At 49.8% G+C, this 18,199-nt stretch overlaps 2 protein-coding genes across 7 annotated transcripts in view; one reads left to right on the top strand and one right to left on the bottom strand.

The window, feature by feature from the left end:
* The window catches only part of CADM1 (cell adhesion molecule 1), a 158,448-nt gene extending 150,516 nt beyond the window's left edge, over nucleotides 1-7,932 (bottom strand). For 3 of the 6 annotated variants that reach the window (XM_052697458.1, XM_052697459.1, XM_052697461.1), the window contains exon 1: nucleotides 7,761-7,931. In XM_052697458.1, coding sequence (XP_052553418.1) covers nucleotides 7,761-7,869 — 109 coding nt within the window. In that variant the 5' untranslated portion in view covers nucleotides 7,870-7,931. Of the gene's footprint in view, nucleotides 1-7,760 lie in introns of all 6 variants that reach the window. The other 3 variants (XM_052697456.1, XM_052697457.1, XM_052697460.1) reach the window with 2 other exon arrangements.
* APOC3 (apolipoprotein C3) overlaps nucleotides 1-18,199 on the top strand; it is a 298,571-nt gene that overhangs the window by 16,184 nt on the left and 264,188 nt on the right. The window lies entirely within an intron of this gene.

The raw sequence follows: 18,199 nt of genomic DNA, 5'->3' as shown, positions 1-18,199 counted from the left end.
TCCAACTTCAACACGAAGCTGAAAAATGAAAATCTGCCCCCCGAAAAAGACAAAATGACAGTGATATCTAACACACCACACACACCTTTGCCTCTGCATTCTACACACCCGGCGTTGTGTTAACATACTTGAAAACTGAGGACCCAATTTACAAAAAAGCCTCGATGGTGGAGTCACATAAACACATACTCAAAATTCTCCCAGAGAGATTTAAAGACCTACATCATTGGGTTTGCTATAAACCCTCTGTTTACACAGCTCTATATACTGCTATATAGCAAGAAATGATTTGCCTCCAAGTATTTTCTTTATTTCTTGTCTACAATTTTCTCCATTTTCCCCTGAAGATGTCCGAAGGGAACAGTGTTAATCTCCTATCTATCTCACTTTAATCCTTGCTTTTACCAAAAAGAAAAGATGAAACTACACTTCACACGCCGAAGCAGCAGCCACTGGCAGGTATGGATTCAGGAAGAGTTGACTCAATGCGTGCATTCTGCTAAAGATTATATGGCACGATTAAGAGTGTAAGACCTTTAAATCGAACAGAAGGCCATTAAAGTGGACAGAGCCCCACAGCCTCGGGGTGGGAGGCATCTCCAGCAGCTCTGCCTACAAGGTTAATGAATAATGGCTCTTTCGGAGCAGAAGCTGAGCAAGGAGGAGGAGGAAAGGTGCTTAACTGCAGTGTGGCAGCAAACGGCCATGTGCATAAGGTCATGGTTACATGCTCTAAGTGACACAGAGGAAGTCTTAATTTGAACAGTAGTTAACTGTTGGAAAATGAAGTTCAGAAGTGCAAAATTCAAGTGACGGAGGAGAAGCGACACTCGACATTTTCACACGCCCATAAGAATCTTCCCATGCACCCATGCTTCAGCCATAACCACAAACCTGGGACAAGCTCAATGAGTTCTGCCCTCACCATAGGAGCAGCTCCATGTCAGAACCAGCAGCAACGTGGGAGCACACGATAGCAATATGGGCACTGGCACACAGATGCAGAGCTGTGCCAAACCCACCGTCCTGCTGCCCTGCACCCAGCACCATCCTCAGGTCCTGCATCCAAGAGGAGCCCAGCACCTCCCGCACTCAGCACACAGCCTTTTGGTTTGCAGAAGAGCTAAGGAAACACCAGGAGCTCAGCAGGATGCCCCATCACAACCCAACTACACCCACTGCTCAACTGCAAATCAAAACCTTTCTGTACATCACTTTAATCTGACCCCCCGTTGGTTAATATGTGCTAAGGAACTGGGCGTAGTTTCTATGGACTCCGCACAGCATGGTAAGAAACTAGGGTGGTAAAAAAAAAAAAAAGAACTAATCTGCCTAGAGAGCTGGAGTTGCTGTTAAGCTGACCTAGATTCCCACTGTCACCACAGAAGCACTTCACATGACACAGGCGAATCCCCAGCCATGTTCCAGAGCTCTCCCCAACACCAGCAGTCATTGCTGCCCACCTGGGGATGGCTTTGGTGCTCACGAGCTGCCTCCCACCCTGCTCCAAGAGGCAGGCATTAGGGAATGATGGTGAGAATGGCATCATGCACTGCCCCAACAGTGGAACGAGGTTACCCCCTAGCAATGAACAAACAGCACTTGGGCACAAATTCATCTAACGAGAGCATCACCTACCAGCCAGGGAAGCAGGAGGGGCCACTTGCAGAGCTCCTCTGCTCCTCCTCACGTTTTCTATCTTCACAACCCAATTCCTCAATAGCTCACGCAGACAAGGATGGCAAAGAGGCAAGGAATGGGTAGCCCAAGTCAGAACCATAGAACCAAATACACTGAACAACTTAGGAAGCAAATTTAAAATAAATAAATAAGTACCTACCAAGTGACAGCTACTCACCTCAGTGAGAATATTTTAGGAATTCATTGTAATAAAACCTACAGAATTGTATAACCAAACACATAACCCAACAGCACCAAGCAATACAGAGTGTTTGTCTTGGTCCTGTGTGCTCATGCAACAGATGCTCCTCCATATCAGTGCACCAGTTCTGTTTACACGTAATACTCAAAATTCATGCAGAAAGTTTTCCTCCCAGCCTACTTTCTGTTGAGCCTTCCTGAGCTGTAACCCCAGCTCTCAAGATGAACGTCACTAATATTTCAGGTGTACTTAGAGGGAAGCTGCCAGGCAGCCTTGTCTGTAAACAGAAAAGCAGCAACAAGCAGTTTCTCGTGCTTGATCCGATTACTCTGATCTCCCTTTTGATGCTGCAGACTCAGAGTCGTATTTCTATCACTGAATGGGGGGTGGGCAGGGGAGGAGGGGAGCATCACTTTGCTGCCTGACATTTCTTTCCTCCTTGTCATGCTCCCAGGGAGGCACACACTGCAGGCAACAGGAGCAGGACGTGGCATTTGGGGATGTGGGTTGGTTGGGATGGGTTGGTGGCTGGATTTAGTGGTCCTAGAGGCCTTTTCCAACCTTAACGATTCAATGATTCTCTGTGCCCATTCCCTGCAGCACTGCGGTGATGGCACTCCAACCACACACTTAAGAGCTGTGGCCCCATAATGAGATCCCATCCACCTCCAGCACTGTGTCTCTGCACCAGGTTTTGACATATCCAAGGTCCAAGCCGTCACATTTTGGATTAGTGCTGAAGTACATCTTGTATGAAGAAGAAAGCCACTCCAGTCCACCTGGGAGGAGATCAGCTTGTGCCGCTGGCTGATAGCTCAGGGAACACAATAACGCTCCCATTCTGCAGGCAGACCTTTGAAGAGATTATAAATCAGATCCAGCCGCTTGCAAACACTGCTGAGAAAGGACACGGCCAGATTAAAGAGGTTCCTTCCCAGCCATAACCTGAGCCCAGCGCTCTGTATACCTGGGAGCTGTAACTGGAGGAGCATCCCAGCTCCCTGCACATCCCCAGCCCCACTCCCTGCCTGTGCACTCCAGCAGCTCCACCCCGTACCACAGCTCAATGCAATGAGCAAAAGCATTTTTCAGACTGCCCTCATTTTCAGGGTGCTGTGTGTACTCCAGAAAGGGATGCTCACTGTCACGTAAGGCAATCAGCACCCAATCCTCTTCAGAAGAAGCCATTTGAGCAAAGCGTTTAACATCATTTCTTGCTGTCAAGCATCCACTGCTTAGCCAGGAGACCAAAAAATGCAGCACCAGTTTTGGATTTCTGCTGTTTTAGTGGAGAATCGGGCAGTGACACCCATCATTTGGAGCAAGCACTTCCCCTGGTCCTGGCAGAGGGCAAATTCCAAACACCATTACTTCCAAACACATATCTGAAAGAAGCACAACTAAAGAGACATTTCAGTTAAGCTACAGCCCTCAGAGGTTTAATATTTCGGAGCAGAGATGTGCTTAAATATCATTGTTATCCTATATACCGCCATCTTAATGGGGTCTCAATTGTTCTCAGAGCTCCACCTTGAGAATTCAGTAGGGTCAGGTGTTACCACTCAAGTTTTTGAACTACAGATGAGCATAATCAATTCCAACCTGAATCTGTTGTTAGAAATACGCTAATTAATCTGCAATTAAAAGCTCTGAGCACAGCCCAGTCAGGTGCCTGAAGCAGAACAGAGAAGCCTCTGAGTGCACACACAGAACACAGTGAAAGAATCGCTGCCATGAAGGTGCTGGTATCACTGGGGGTAATAGACATGGAATGGTGAATGAGAGCAAACCCAAAGTCACATTTCCAGGAATCCCACACAGCACAATACAGCACGGCTCCCTGCTATCTAACTTCATCAACCTAAAAAGATGTAGGACAGCCTGATGCACAATTTAACAGGAAAAACAACACATTCAACAACAAACACGCAAAGAAGGAGAAAAAAAAACATATTACTCTGGAAAAAAAAAAAAAAGAGATTGAGAGAAAGTAGGTAGATACTGCTCACATGCAGGCATGGATGAGAAGAGCCAGGCTACAAAGAATCACGGAATGGTTTGGGTTGGAGGGGACCCTCAAAGGCCGCCTGGTGCCGCTCCCTGCAGCGCACAGGGACACCCACAGCTCAGCAGTGCTCACAGCCCCGTCCAGCCTGACCTTGGCTGTCTGCAGGGATGCAGCATCCATCACCTCTCTGGGCATTTCCACAGCTTGCACTCAGGGCTCCTGCACTTGCAGGTATGGAGGCATGGAGCACTTAGATGCACAGCCAGGGATGGCCGTGGAGCCCAGCCAGGAGCATCGTGCCCTGCAGTAAAACACCCCTATTTCCATTACTGCATTTTTGATGGAAGCCTCGTGGTATTTTTCTTCAGCACTGCCTGCCACACATGCAGAAATAGCCTCCTGCACTGCCTGGAAGCTGAGTACACCAAAGCTTCCACGCTGGACTGCTTCAAAGAGTTCGGCGGTGGAGCTCCCATTACCCACAACAGCAGCTGCTAGCTGCAGCATGCAATTACATCGCCAGCAAAGTGATTGATGAAACTTAAACAAGTACATACCACTCCTAATTACAGCATTCCAGCGAGGGTCTCTCCTTCATTACAGGTTTCCAAACAGAGTCTCTTTATTTAATGCTCGTGGTTGCACACACCACTACAGAGGAGCAGACAGTATTCCCCAGAGAAACCAACACAACTCTCTGCACACATCCCATTTCTCAGCAAAGACACAGACTACACGTCCAGCTCTGCAACTCCTATGCAGAAGTATTTACCTCCTGGCTGGGCTCCAGCTGCAGCGGGCTGCAGACTTACAGCTTGTGTTACTTGTAAAGCTTCTGAAGGCTGCTAAAAATCCCTGAACCGTGCACAGCAAATGCATCTTTTGGATATACAGAGCTCCTGCATTCAAGAAAAGAGTACTGATTTAAAAAAAAATAATAATACAAATTTTTAAACTCCTTTCTAAAACTATGATAATAACCCCTAGCCAAGCTAGCACTAAACAGCCTCAAAAAATGTGCCCAAAGGTAATATCAGAAAGGTATTTTGTAAAGTATGTTTTTAAGCAAACCCCTCATCAGGAGCACGTAAAGCCCAGAGCAAACCCTTGGCCCCGACATACGTGGGGTTACAGAGCAGACACTTACAGAGCCTTCCTTACACACCCAGCAGAAACAGCCCGGAACGCAAACAAAGCAATCAGCAAAGCAACATCAACAAACAGCACCTGATAAAGGCGGGTGTCTGCAGGAGGAAAGCGGCTCCTTCTGACCTCAGGTGTAACCCAGCACACTGCAACGACCAGCAGAGCCCAACCCAGCCGTTGCCATTGAGCTGAAGGAGCAGAGAGCTGCCCCGGCTCCGGGCAGAGCTGCCTCTCCTCCTCCCATCGCTGGGAACCACAGGAGCTCCTTGGCAGGGGCTCCCCAGCCAGATTGCCGCGCTTATCAACCTGTGCCCAACTGCCTACATGCAAGACAAATGAGCCCAAGCTGCAATCCAGATGGATTACTTTATTTACCAGCCTCTTCCTTGCCATATTCCCCAAGTGTTTGCATTCCATGCAGAACACAACCAGAACGTCGGTGTGTTTTCCAAGGCACAGCCCAGCCAAGTCTCAGCGAAACCGCTGCAGATCGGAAGGCTTGTCCTGCTCACTCACACATCCACCCTGTATTTCCAAAGGAATTCAGTTCAGCACAACCTCACGGGATCCCCCACTGCATCCGAGGTTCTTTCTCTGGCCTACTGCACATGGTTCTGGCAGATACCCCAGCATACAGCTGGGACGCTCCTTGTCCTTGGACACGTCCGTGCATCCATCCGTCACCACGGCTGGCTTCAGCACGATGCCAGCACCCCACTCCTCTCCTTCCCGCAGCTCCTCCTGGGAAGTTCTCTTCCTCAGCTGCTGTGTGGTGTCATCATGCACCACTGCGTTCCACCCTAGCACTGTTCCATCCCAGCATCAGCCGAAATCACTCTTCAGCTCTCTTCCCACTTCACAGGGGCGTTATGAAGTTTAATTAAGTGTAAAGCATCAAGATAAGACACACATACACACACACACACACACACACACAAAAAAAAAAAGTGCCACAGAAACACAGAGATTCATCCCGTTCCTAGCTTAATCAGAGCCCCAGCACTGCTCACCGCCATCCCCATCAGCCCCACTTACAGCTGGGCTTACTGACTGCAGCACAGGCAGACCCTGCGGGACCAGGACCGCAATCACTGCCCGGCACTCATTGCCACCGAGGGTAACCATAGAAAGGGGGAATAGAAGGAAACAAGAAAAAAAAAAAAAAAAATCCACAACAAAGAAGGCGTTAGTGTTAAGGAAGTTTTGTTTAAAACACATTAAAGCGAGGCTTGCAGGATTTGAGCACTCAAATCGCAAGGGAGTTGTATTGTACCCACAGCACCGCCATCTCAGTTCACACCGGGTGATGCTTCTCACTATCAGACAACACCAAGAGTACAGGTCAGGCACCGGCACCGTAACTGCAGCATCACACCCTGCATTTGTTCCTTCCCAGCTTGGCACCACTTCAAATAGTCTCACCGGGGTTATTACAGCCCTTACCAGAGCTGCAGATAACAGGAGGATGCTACCAGAGCAGCACCTGAGCCTTTAGTTAAAAGCAAACCTTCAAAATGAATTGGAACACAAGTGAAGGAGCGGGGAGCCAGACAGCAAAACAAAGAACGAGCACAGCCCGCCTGCAACGGGGCTGTGCTGTAATTCAGGCTGCAGGGAGCTCCCCGGGTCGCAGATGCGCTCCGCGGTGAGCTGGAAGGAACGCGAATGGGGAAGAAACCACCTGAACACAAAACGCCTTAAGAGCCGCTCAGGCAGCGCTGGGGACAGCGGCACCTGGATGTGCTGCGACCGTATGAGTGTCCCCCCAGCTCCCAACCAGAAGCAGTGACAGCGATGTCAGCTCTGTGCCACAGCTCCCAACCGCCCTCAGTGGGGTTCGGAGACCCCGTCAGCGCTCCCGAAAGCGAAAGGAGCGGAGCATTGAGGAAGAAAAGTGATGATTGTCGCTGGCTGTTCCCGTTCTGAGCACAGCGACGGCAGCGCAGGGATGCACCGAACGGGACAGCCTCGAATCACACCCGGACAGACACTGGGGAGGACGGGGTGAAGCGTGCACGACACACGCATGAATAAAGCTCTTTGTTCACCAGAGCTGCCCGCTCCTTTCTTCCCCCCCCTTTCGGTATCGGCGAAATTCAACAGATTGCTCAATGGCCCTCTTGTTCCTCCCAAACTTGCAGGGCCAACAACGCGAGCTCCTCTCGTCGCACGAGCCGCTAAAGGAAGCCTTGTGCGTCTCCAGTGACACACTGCAAATATAAAGTGGCATTAACGAGGGATATTCTATCAAAGCCATCAGACGCGGCTGGCGGTCCCTCCTGCGGCTGTTCGGCTCAGTGCAGGGCGATGCAACAATAGCGGGCGGCACAGAGCGGCACGGAGCGCACCGCCGGGCTCCCACCCGCCAGCAATCACCCCTGAGCCCCCCCCCGCTCCATCCCTCCGCATCCATTCCATCCCGTTCCGCTCCCTCCCGTCGATCTCCCCCCTCCCCCCAAGCAGCACCACGCGCTTCTCCCACGAGAAGCCATGGAAGCTTCCATAGAAGCGCTCGGAAGTTGCACTCGGCTGCCAACAGGTCCGGCGGCGGGGCACCGCTCGTCTCGAAGCCACGCCGACACACGGACATACGAACACACGAGCGACCGCTGCCATGGAAACCGCGACCCGGCACGCACCGCTCCGCCGACCCCGCGGCACTCCCCGCTCCCACCCCGAAAGCCGCGAGGCGCCCCCTACGGGCGGGGCCGGGCAGCGCCGTACCTCTAGGGATGATGGCGGCGGCGGAGAGGAGCAGGAGGAGCAGCGGGAGGAGAGCCGGAGCGCCGCCGCCGTTGGCCGCGGGGCCGCTGTGCTGGGCGCGAGCCGCCATCTCCGGCACCTGCTTCGCTCTGCCCGCCGCGCCGGCACCTAGCGACCGCGCGCCGCGATAATGAGATGCGCGACGTCACGGCGCCGGGGGGGCGGGGCTTGAGCGAAACCACGCCCGCTTACTCCGGAGCCCCGCCCAGCGCTCGGCGCCGCGCGGGATGCGGCGGGACGGGCCGGGGAAGATGGCTGGGAGAGAAGCGGCCGCCGCCGGGATGGATTTTAATGGAGGGCGGCTCTAAGCGCGGCACCTCCCCGCAGCTCCGCACGGCGCTCCAGCCGCCCGCCCCCCCCTCGCAGAACGCGGCCGCTGGGGGCGGTGCGGAGCCGGGCGGCGGCCGCCAGCAGCGGAGCGGGAGCGGGGCTGCGGAGGGATTTGGAGCAGTTCTATTTACATCGAGTCGATGAACGGCCCTTCTCGCTTCTTTTTAAACCGCACCGAGCCAGGAGAGTTGTTCTCTCCGCCTTGATAAATGGGGAGCGGGGCATGGGACCAGTGAGCAGCGCTCATCTGAGAGCTCACCCCAACCAGCAGCATCCCGGCCCCGCACGGACGTCAGTACCTCTGACATTATTAATTAGGTAATCCCACGTGAGCCTGAGGCAGGTGAGGCGTCAGCTTAACCTCATCGTCCCATCCTCCTCCGAGCCCCAGATTGGAAGCGCTCAGGGCCAACGTCGAGTCGCAGTGCAGGTGGCAGAGCTCTTCCCCCCTCCCCGTGGCTCCCAGCCCAGTTTCACACGTGGGGAAATAACGCACACCTCTCTGTGCCCCATATGCTGCAGCCCCATCCATCCCTGGAACATTTCGCCCTATAGGCACAGCAAAGGGCTTCTTCCTTCCTGCCCCAGCAGTGGCACAGATGCACGCTTCCAGCCCACCGCGCTCATCACGATTATGTAACTAAGCCAAATTTATCCCCGGTTTATCTTGGGCCACGGTGCTAAATTCCCTCCTCTCCAAAGGACTTTAGTGCTGGTAAACAACTTGGGCTTGAGAGACTGCGGAGCGGCTGCCTTTGCCTCTGTGTCATTAGGCACCAGATTATCCCATTTGTCTATTTTTAATTACACGTTTCCGACTGTTTTGTACAGTATTGTGAGCTGTGACCTACTGCTGCTCAAACACCAAATGGGAAGACAACCCGTATTAAGTAAAAAGGTTTATAGTAATTTAAGTATTCATAGGACGCGGAACAATCAGCAGTAAGAAACACAATTTGCATAATAAATATCAATATCACAACAGCTAAAACAAACCCTGACAGATTATCTGCTGCTAAATGACCAGGAGATTGCAGAATGCCAATTGTGAGTCCTGAACTCTAGGAAATGACTCCTGTATCCTGTGCAGATTGAAGGGGACTTTGGGAGGTTCTAAGCCTGGCTGTGTTCCTGCTGGAAACGTCTTATTGCATTCCATTATGCATCAACTTTAATTTCAAGAGGAAAGTGATTTCCTCTGTCCGGGAAGCTTAGCCTCAGATTATTTGTCACAGTGTGTTTAGCAGTTATGATATTGAAGCGTGAGCCCCATTGGCAGTGATTGAAAGCTGTATTAAATCAGCGATGGCTCAAGTTATAGGCAGGCTGAGACAGCGGCTGGCTCGGAGGGGAGCGTGGCAGGAGCAGGGGAAGGGGAGGGGAGAGAAAGGTCTGATGAAGGCTGACCTGACCCACAACTGTAGCTGATATAATTGTTGGCATTACATGACAAGGTTGCTCCCAAAGTGACACATCCCACTGACAAGCAGCCACTCATTGCTGAGACTCGCGGTGACCCAGCTCTCAGGGGAAGCAGCCAGGAGGCACAGAGTGATGGAAAAACCACTCTGCTCCTGCTCTGGGAGCGGGGCTGTGCTCAGGCTGTGCCCTTGGTGGCCCTCAGAGTCCTCAGCAATGCCTGGCAGTGGGGAAAAGCACCCAGCATCCATTCCCACAGCCCCCGAGCAATGGGAGACAGGCCCCAAACTGAAGATGTAGAGACACACGTGAGAGATGGCATTTTCCAACCTTGGATCTGCTCCACAGGGGCTACAAACAGCAGGAATTTCACGCAGAAACCTTTTGTGGGCCACTTGTGGCAATCCTTCAGACTCGTTGCTCTGCACATCTCAAAGACCAGATGGTGTTTTTGCATGTTAAAACTGATAATCAATTGTTTTGTTAATTCAGTTTTTGAGTCAAGAAGAGAAATAAAAATGGCAATTGCAATCTGCGGTATGTAGTCCTAGAGAAAGAGCCTGTTACAGTCAGAAAGATGAACATGGTGGAAAAGCAACGCAGGAGCCTAACAGCAATGGGGCTGTTGCAAATGGAATGGTGTTACAAAGGAACAGTGCTCACCTGGCTCTGAAGATCTAGGCCCACAGACAGGACTCTACAAGGGAGGGATCTCCACCCAAAGGTCTTTCCCCAGTGGCAGTCAGCCCTTAAATGAAGTCAAAGCCAGGCTCCATCCCTCTCAGTCATGAATTGCCTTCACCTGTGCTCTCAGGGCTGACCCAGTCCTTTCCCCAGGTGCTCAAGCAGTGGTTCAGGCAAAGACTCAACCGTTTCCATACAGAGCCAAAACAAAAACCGAACCAAACAGGAATGGAGAGAACCAGAAACTTCAGCTGTATGTTACCTGTATGTTACTTGCTTATGAGAAAAGCTTTGGAGCCAACACTGGGCAATACATTTTGAGGGACTTAGGTGACAGCTGGTGGCAAGAGCTGCTGGGTGACTGCTGGATGACAGAAATTGCTTCCAGCCATTAGGCTGAAGATGGAACCAGTTCCTATGCAAGTCACTGCCAACCCTCTGTGGCTCCTGCTGGGAATTGGGCTAGAGGGTGCAACTTCACCTGGTTTCCAACCCAAGAACCTGGTGTTAATTACGCCCATCTCAGGTGAGATGTCACCACCATGACCAGTTATTTGGTTTGACACAGGCTGAGGAACCAAGATCCCTCCCTGACCAAAATGACTTTCCATCTCGTCCTCTCACTTTGCCAGTCACTTACTGTATGAATCTAAGAAGGGAAAAGATAACCTAAAAAAGCCCAAGTTTTCTGCTCTAGAAAACAGAGATAATGCACAATGTGTTTAACTTCTGCAGGTACTGTGGGACTTTCCATTCTTACACAGCTCTTTGAGTCTCAGATTAAAGGTGCTATAGAGACTGAGAGACCAAAAAGATTTCTCTACAAATGGCAGTGTTTGTTCACTCCATATATTCTGTCAAGAGAAATAAAACAGTTGTCGATCTTGTGAAAAGCGCCGGCTCTGAAATGTTCAAAGAACTGCATGGAATTTTAGCGACACAATTCACATTAAAGCCGGCATGGGGCTAAATCCTGTGTACCTCTTTGAGAATTTAGGAGTTTGTCAAAAGGAATCCAGGGAAGGAATAATCAAGTTATAGCATTTCGGATTTAGCGGCTCCTCGGAAGGAAGTGCTGCGTGCTTCCTTGGCTGAGCTCCCTGCTGGGGCCTCCCCACATCTCCCTTCACCTGTCCCATCCGAGGAACTGCGTGCTATGCTTGAGGATAGGAAGAAATGCAAAGCTTAATTTCTGCTCTTCCATACACTGTGACAAAGTTATCCTTTGCTCTGCACTCTCCTTATATAAACTCAGCGCTTTTGTTACGGTACAAACATCTCCCACTATATTTGATTTATCTGGTGTCCATTATGATGAACGATAGATTGGTTCAGAACTTTTGGGGGTGCAAAAACTAAAAGACAAAGCTGGACCACTGCTTGCCATCACCACTGGGGAAACACAAACAGTGCAACACCAGATGGCTGTGCTGGCATTCAGCAAAGCCTGGAACGACTGGAGAGGAACCTGGGGAGGTTCAATGAAGGCAAGTGTAGGGTCCTGCATGTGGGGAGGAATTACTGCATGGGTCAGTATAGGTTGGGAGCTGACCTGCTGGAGAGGAGCTCTGCAGAGAAGGATCTGGGTGTCCTGGTGGCCAACAGGTTGGTCATGAGCAGCAGTGTGCCCTGGAGGCCAAGAAGGACAATGGTACCCTAGAGTGCTTTAAAGAGTGTGGCCAGCATGGCGAGGAAGGTGATCCTCCCCTGTGCTCTGCATCTTTGAGGCCACATCTGGAGCCCTGTGTCCAGTTCTGGGCTCCCCAGTCCAAAGACAGAGATCTCCTAGAATGAGTGCAGCAGAGGGCCACAAAGATGACGAAGGGCCTGGAGCATCTCCTGTGTGAGGGAAGGCTGAGAGCCCTGGGATTCAGTCTGAGGGAGAGAGGGCTGAGAGGGCATCTCAGCACTGTTTGTAGATATCACAGGGAGTCAAGTCATTGGGGCTGGGCTTTTTTTGCTGGTGTGCAGCAACAGGATACGAGGCAACGGGCAGAAACTGGAACACAGGGAGTTCCATATGAACACAAAGAGCATCTTTACTGTCAGAGTGATGGAGCACTGGAACGGAGAGATAGGGAAACTTCCTTCTCTGGAGATACTCAAGACCTGTGTGACCTATTGTAGGTTCCCTGCTTTACACAGAATCACAGAATCACAGAATTGTAGGGGTTGGAAGGGACCTCCAGAGATCATCGAGTCCAACCCCCCTGCTTTAGCCAGGGTTGGACTCAATGGTCTCCAGGGGTCCCCTCCAGCCCCTACGATTCCATGATTCTGCCACCCCAGCACTCACAGCATCTCAGCAGCAGCCAACGTGGCCCCATGCAATGTTTGTGGGTGGGCTGGAGAGCCTTGCCTTATTGCAGGGAAGGGAACAGCAGCACCACTTCTGCCAACATGTAGTCACTGCAGTAGCATGCACTCCCTGCCTGTTTCTGGGCAGCCTACATATGTCTCTACATTGAAAAGAAGGCACATTTCAACATGGTTCAGAAACCACCAGCGCCAACCCAATCAAGGAAAGCATCATTTATACAGCTGTATCATGTGCTGACTTTAATTCCCTGGTGACAAACACTGTGAGCACACAAAGTCCTCTCACACTCGCTGGGAGCAATAATACAGTCATTGTGAAGCCCGTTTGCTTGGCCCCCACTGTAAATAAGATATTTTCATGTATAATGGACAACTTTTTCTTCAACACCTACTGCATATTTGCATTTGCTTTGTCTCTATCCTGCGCGTGGGGGGCCTGTTTTTAAATTTTCATTTTCATTTCCAGGCCTGGAAGATGAAATTTAATTATTTTTTTTTAAGCCACAAGTGTGACAATAAAACAAAACGGAAAAAAAAAAAAGAAAAAAAAAAAAAAAGCCAAAAAAGGCTTTTGATTTTGGAGAAATCCTATTGAGGATCTGAAGGACTGTCATCAGTGCAGCATCAGTCTTCATTATCTGATTCTTTTTTCAATTGGCAGAGCTTTACAGAGAACACCGCTCTTTCAACAAAATGATAAAGGGGTATTTGAAATAAACAGAGAGAGTCCCCAGCCAGCGAATACCTTAGATTGCTACGGACCGTGACTTAATGCTGCCTCCTATGAACTCCTCCTTTTCATCTTTTAATAAAAAAGCCAGACCGATGGGAGTTTTTTTTTTTTTTTTTGCTTGGCTCAAACCTTTGTGAAAAAAGAAAACAACACCAAAAAAAGAAAAAAACAAAAAAAAAAAAGAAAGAAAACACCCAAAACCCTGAGGAGCAACAGCTACTGAAAGTGGGAAAGTTCTCTCTGAGCAAAGTCTCTTGCATCTGTTTACATCAGGCTGTCCAAAAGCTGCATGTTATGCCACCAGTGGATGATGAGCAGCCATTCAGCTGTCAGCTCCATTGCTCTGCTGCTGTCCTGTGCTTGGAGCAACACGAATGGCTCCTGCAGCGTGCCATCGCCCTGCCCTGCACGCAGCTGTTGCTGCTCTGTGGGACTGCCATCAAAGAAGGGGTTAGCGAGGGCAGGCTGCTCTATTTTCATGAATTTACAATTGCTTTGGCACCCCAGTGAGAGGCTGGAAGGGTGCACCGTGGCTTTCATTGCAGGGATCTGCTGTCCGCCGCAGATCGCCCTGTCGCTGATGGATACAGGCAGGAAATGAAGCGGCAGCCCAGGGCAGCTGTTGCACACCATAGGAAAAACTGAGCGCAGATCAGAGGAAGGATGGCAAAGTAGGAGAGCTGATCCCAGGGGCCCTGCAGCTCTCCGAGTGCCAGGTTCACATCCAGCTGTGGGGCTGGGATCTGCGCCCCATCCCCACCAAGCTTTGCTGAAACGTACAGGTTTTCCAACAGACATCATCTGCAACAAAAACTCCTCAGTCAGAGCTCAGCACGCCCCGCTGTCACCGAAAACAAACACGATGGAGGCAGACAAAAAGAAAACCAACCCTTGATGCACAGCACCGAGCAAACCCAGCACCTGGATGCTCCTGCAGTGCAAACACAGAGCTCTGTGCCAACACCTGATTGCTGCCCACGTGGAGACGTGCCTGGCTCTGGCCAGCAGCACAGCAGCAAGCAGCCATGCATCATCCGCTGTGACTGCATTACTGAGTGCCCAACCCGACGCGTGCACAAAGCACTGATCGGTTTTCTATCATCTCCAATAATTATAAGAGGGAAGGTTGAGCTCCCAAGCCTGCTGAAGTAAGATGAAATGTTTTGAGATGGTTTTAAAGAAGCCAGATGATTCCCCGGTGTAACAATGAAGCACAAAATATCCAGTCAGTCTGGCTCCCCCGCCGCTCTAACCTTTTTACAGTGGGATAATAGGGAATAAGCTATAATTTAGACATTTTTTATAAAAAAAACATGGATACAATAGAGATAGAGGGGCAAATTGCTTTATAGTCTTGCGTCATCTTCTCTGCAGATGAGTCTAATGCACCCTCGCCATAAAACTCAGGAACTGTGCCCTCCACATGTTGTTGTGACAAATTTCAAATCAAGAGGGTGCTTGAATTGGATTTATTACAATTGGGAGACGAGAAATTGTAATCTTTATGAGCCAATGACACAGAGCCTTTTAATAAGAGAATGAAGTATCATTTGAAATGTAAAGCAAATTAGATTACCGGGGTCAAATCCTTCTACAGAGACATCATGTCTCTTGCGTTTGACATCCTCTTTTCAGGTTTCACATTAGCATCTAAGTGTTTTTTAAATACGTTTAATATGCTTATAGGAGGAAAGTGCCTGCAAAAGTCAAGACGTAGAGATTGTGGGGACGGGGACAAAAGGAAGCCATCAAAATAAGTGCTGGTGGGAGGCGCGGGTCTGTCTGGCACTGCCAGGGCTGGGATTTTGTTACGTGCAGCTGCAGATGAAGCCCCTTTGATCACATCCAAAGCTGCATCTGCTCTGCGGTGAGATTCCTGCTGGGTGTTGGCTGCCCCACCCCGATACCCCAAAACCTGGATGGGGCGACGCAGTGTTGGAGCACAGCCTGCTGGGCTATGCTGCCTGCTTTTGTTATGGCAACACTGCAAACGTGCAGAGGCAGAGCAGGAGCAGCACTTCCCGAAACTGATGTGCCATCAGAGTATCGTAGAGGCTGGAAACCAGCAAATCCAGTAAGATCATCCACTCCAGCTACACTGTTGGCAATTCTCTCCTCCTGTATCCTGCTCGCTCAACTGAGGTGTGTTGTTCCCTCCAGCATCTTGTTTGCTATGGACAATGTAAGATGCAAGAGGCAGCAAGCCCAGAACCTCAAAGTCAGCCTGAAATGATTAAAATGGTTGTGGGTAAACACCTGAGCACACAATGCAAAGCTTTGACTGTTCCTCTGATTTGAGAGGCTTCATGTCTTAATCATCTGTCAACACCACGTGTAACCAACCATGGCACTGAGGAAAGGGCTCCCAGAAGGGACACAGACATCACACATGAAAGGAAAAGTCTTTCTTAGCCTGGAGGGAATTTCAAATTAGGTACAACGTTACTTCAGCTTTCACTGTCAAGAATGGTTAGACTTTCATTGGCTTATTTTGCAACAGTAGGGTTTTCCTTTGAAGAATCCACAAGCATCTTCACCTTCAACTCACATTTACCGCTCTTGCTCCGTTTTTGTGCTGCGAGAGTGCTTAAAAGCCACAGTCAGGGCCAGGATCCCAACAGCAGCAGATGATGTACCACAAAGAGGAGTTTTCTGCCTACTTGCCCCCAAAGAGCTCCCAGTCACTACATGGACAGGATGACCAGCCCAGTGCTGCTCCTCTCCCCATGTCCTTCCCTCTGCCCACACCTCCCAAAGCACTCAGCGCAATGGGGAACGCAACAGGTGCTGAGAAGCAGCGCTCGCGTCCAGCTGATTGGAGCCCAAAGCAAATGTTTATCGTCAGCATTTGTGCAGACTGCAAGCATTAGGATGACTTGGAAGAGAGAGAGAGTCTGCTTATGGACAATGGCAAGCAGGAAAAAATCCTGGTGTGCAGCTTTGTCGAGGTGAAGTACAAACAGCATAGGAGTGTGCTGGCCCTTAAAATTATCAAAAGGAGCATAAATCTGTTTTCTTAAGAAAAGTGCTCTGTCTGGCCAGGGAAGAAGCTGTCTGGTGAGAGGTCTATGAAGGTAAATTGCAGCAGGTTGGTCTTCAAAAGGATTGTGGACTTTGGAAACAGTGATTGCTGTGCTCTCAAACCACCAGCTGGTTTATCACGTGCTGCAAATATCATGTTTGCAGGGGCAGCCTCTGTCCCTAAGTGAGTGCCATTTTCTGAGCTCCAGTTGGGTGGATGAGATCCGGAGATCTCCAAGCCTGGACACCTGCAGATGTGTATATCCAAACACCCACAAAGAATCATACAGTCACCACGGTTGGAAAACACCTCCAAGACCACCCAGTCCAACCATCCCCCAGTATCCCCCTGCTAAACCACATCCCTCAGTACGACCCCTAAATGTTTCCTGAACACCTCCAGAGGCAATGATCCACCACCCCCCTGGGCAGCCCATTCCAGCACCTGACCACTCTTTCAGAAGCACTTTCCTCATATCCCACACATATATATGCACAGTGTCACACACACGCAGTGCTCCAACCATGCATCTTAGCCCAATAATTGTGAGTTTTTTGCAAGCTTGTCCCAACTTGCCGACAGCTACAGAGCAAAACATAATTCGTTACCTCTGCTCAGATATTGAAGAACAAAGCTGGAACTCCCATACAATTATGTTTTATCTCAGAGCAAGGTGAAATCATTAGATATTAGTGAGGTGCAGTGGCATAAAAATGATGTGTTAGCGGGGGTTCATTACATTGTATTTTCAGAGCCAGGAAGATCAATGCGTTCATGCATCATGAATTAGTCGCATGCCTTACTCTTCCCTGCTCTCCGGAAACCCAACATGATCTATCGCCAGCCATACATCATTGTTTCAGCATTGCACATTAATGACAAAGCTACAGTTTCCACTTGTCAAGCTGACCAGATGCATTTTTATTTTTTTTTCTGCACAAGATGAAAAAATTCAAAGGAGGAGAAAGAGGGTCATTTCTGGGCCAGACTTGGCAGTAAATTTCAACCCTTCGAAACTCTTCTTTTTCTTTAGATCCATCACTTTTATAATCCGTGCCTTAACTTGCCTTCATGCTTATATCCAAAGCTTGGAAGTGATTATGCTGAATCCTTTTTTGCCAATGCAGAATGTTGCCATTCTAATACATCCCACTGCCCCTTTGAGTCCATGCCCCAAAGCAGAAAGTTCCCACCACTGACTGGCAAAGCTCCTTTTGGTCTCTCTCCTGCTACATCGATAAGAAAATCCCTCTTCCCCAAATACCTACCAGTGTGAGCTCCCTAAAAGCATCCCCTCTGCACTCTGTTGACTGTCCTTCCAATCACTCAGGTGCTGTGCCCTCCCTCCTGTCTTCCCCTTGCATCCTTTCTGCACTTCTAAGCAGTGCCAAATTTCTTTTTTCCCTCCTTACTGCAGAAATCTAGCTACAAGTTTCAGTCTTTCCCTTTCCCTTCCCAACTACTGAAATGTCTGCCACTGCGTGTTGCAATTAATTATGAGAGGTGAATGAGGTAGCAGTTGCTAGGCTTCTCCCATCTACTGCACTCAAACTGTTCCCAAGATGGTAGCATTAGAGCATCCTGTGTCTCTCATATGCATTTACCACCCACAGAGCATCTCTGAGATGCTATTATCCCTATTTGCAGACAGGGCACTGAGCTGGAGATTAATTTATCCAGTCCCACACGAAGGTAAGACAATACAACAAACTGAATCTGGGTCTCTGTCACTGAAACTTTCCCTTCCCATGACCACAAGATGAGAAGGAATGGCCTTAATTTGCACCAGGGGAGTTTCAGGTTGGATATTAGGAAAAACTCCTTTGCCAAAAAAGCAGTCATTGGCACAGCTGCCCAGGGGGGTGGTAGGGTCACCATCCCTGGAGGTGTTCA

The sequence above is a fragment of the Tympanuchus pallidicinctus genome, unplaced genomic scaffold (assembly GCF_026119805.1).
Source record: "Tympanuchus pallidicinctus isolate F22 unplaced genomic scaffold, pur_lepc_1.0 scaffold30, whole genome shotgun sequence".
Lineage (NCBI taxonomy): Eukaryota > Metazoa > Chordata > Aves > Galliformes > Phasianidae > Tympanuchus > Tympanuchus pallidicinctus.
The sequence above is the reverse complement of the archived record's forward strand: the minus strand, read 5'-3'. Positions and strand labels throughout refer to the sequence as shown.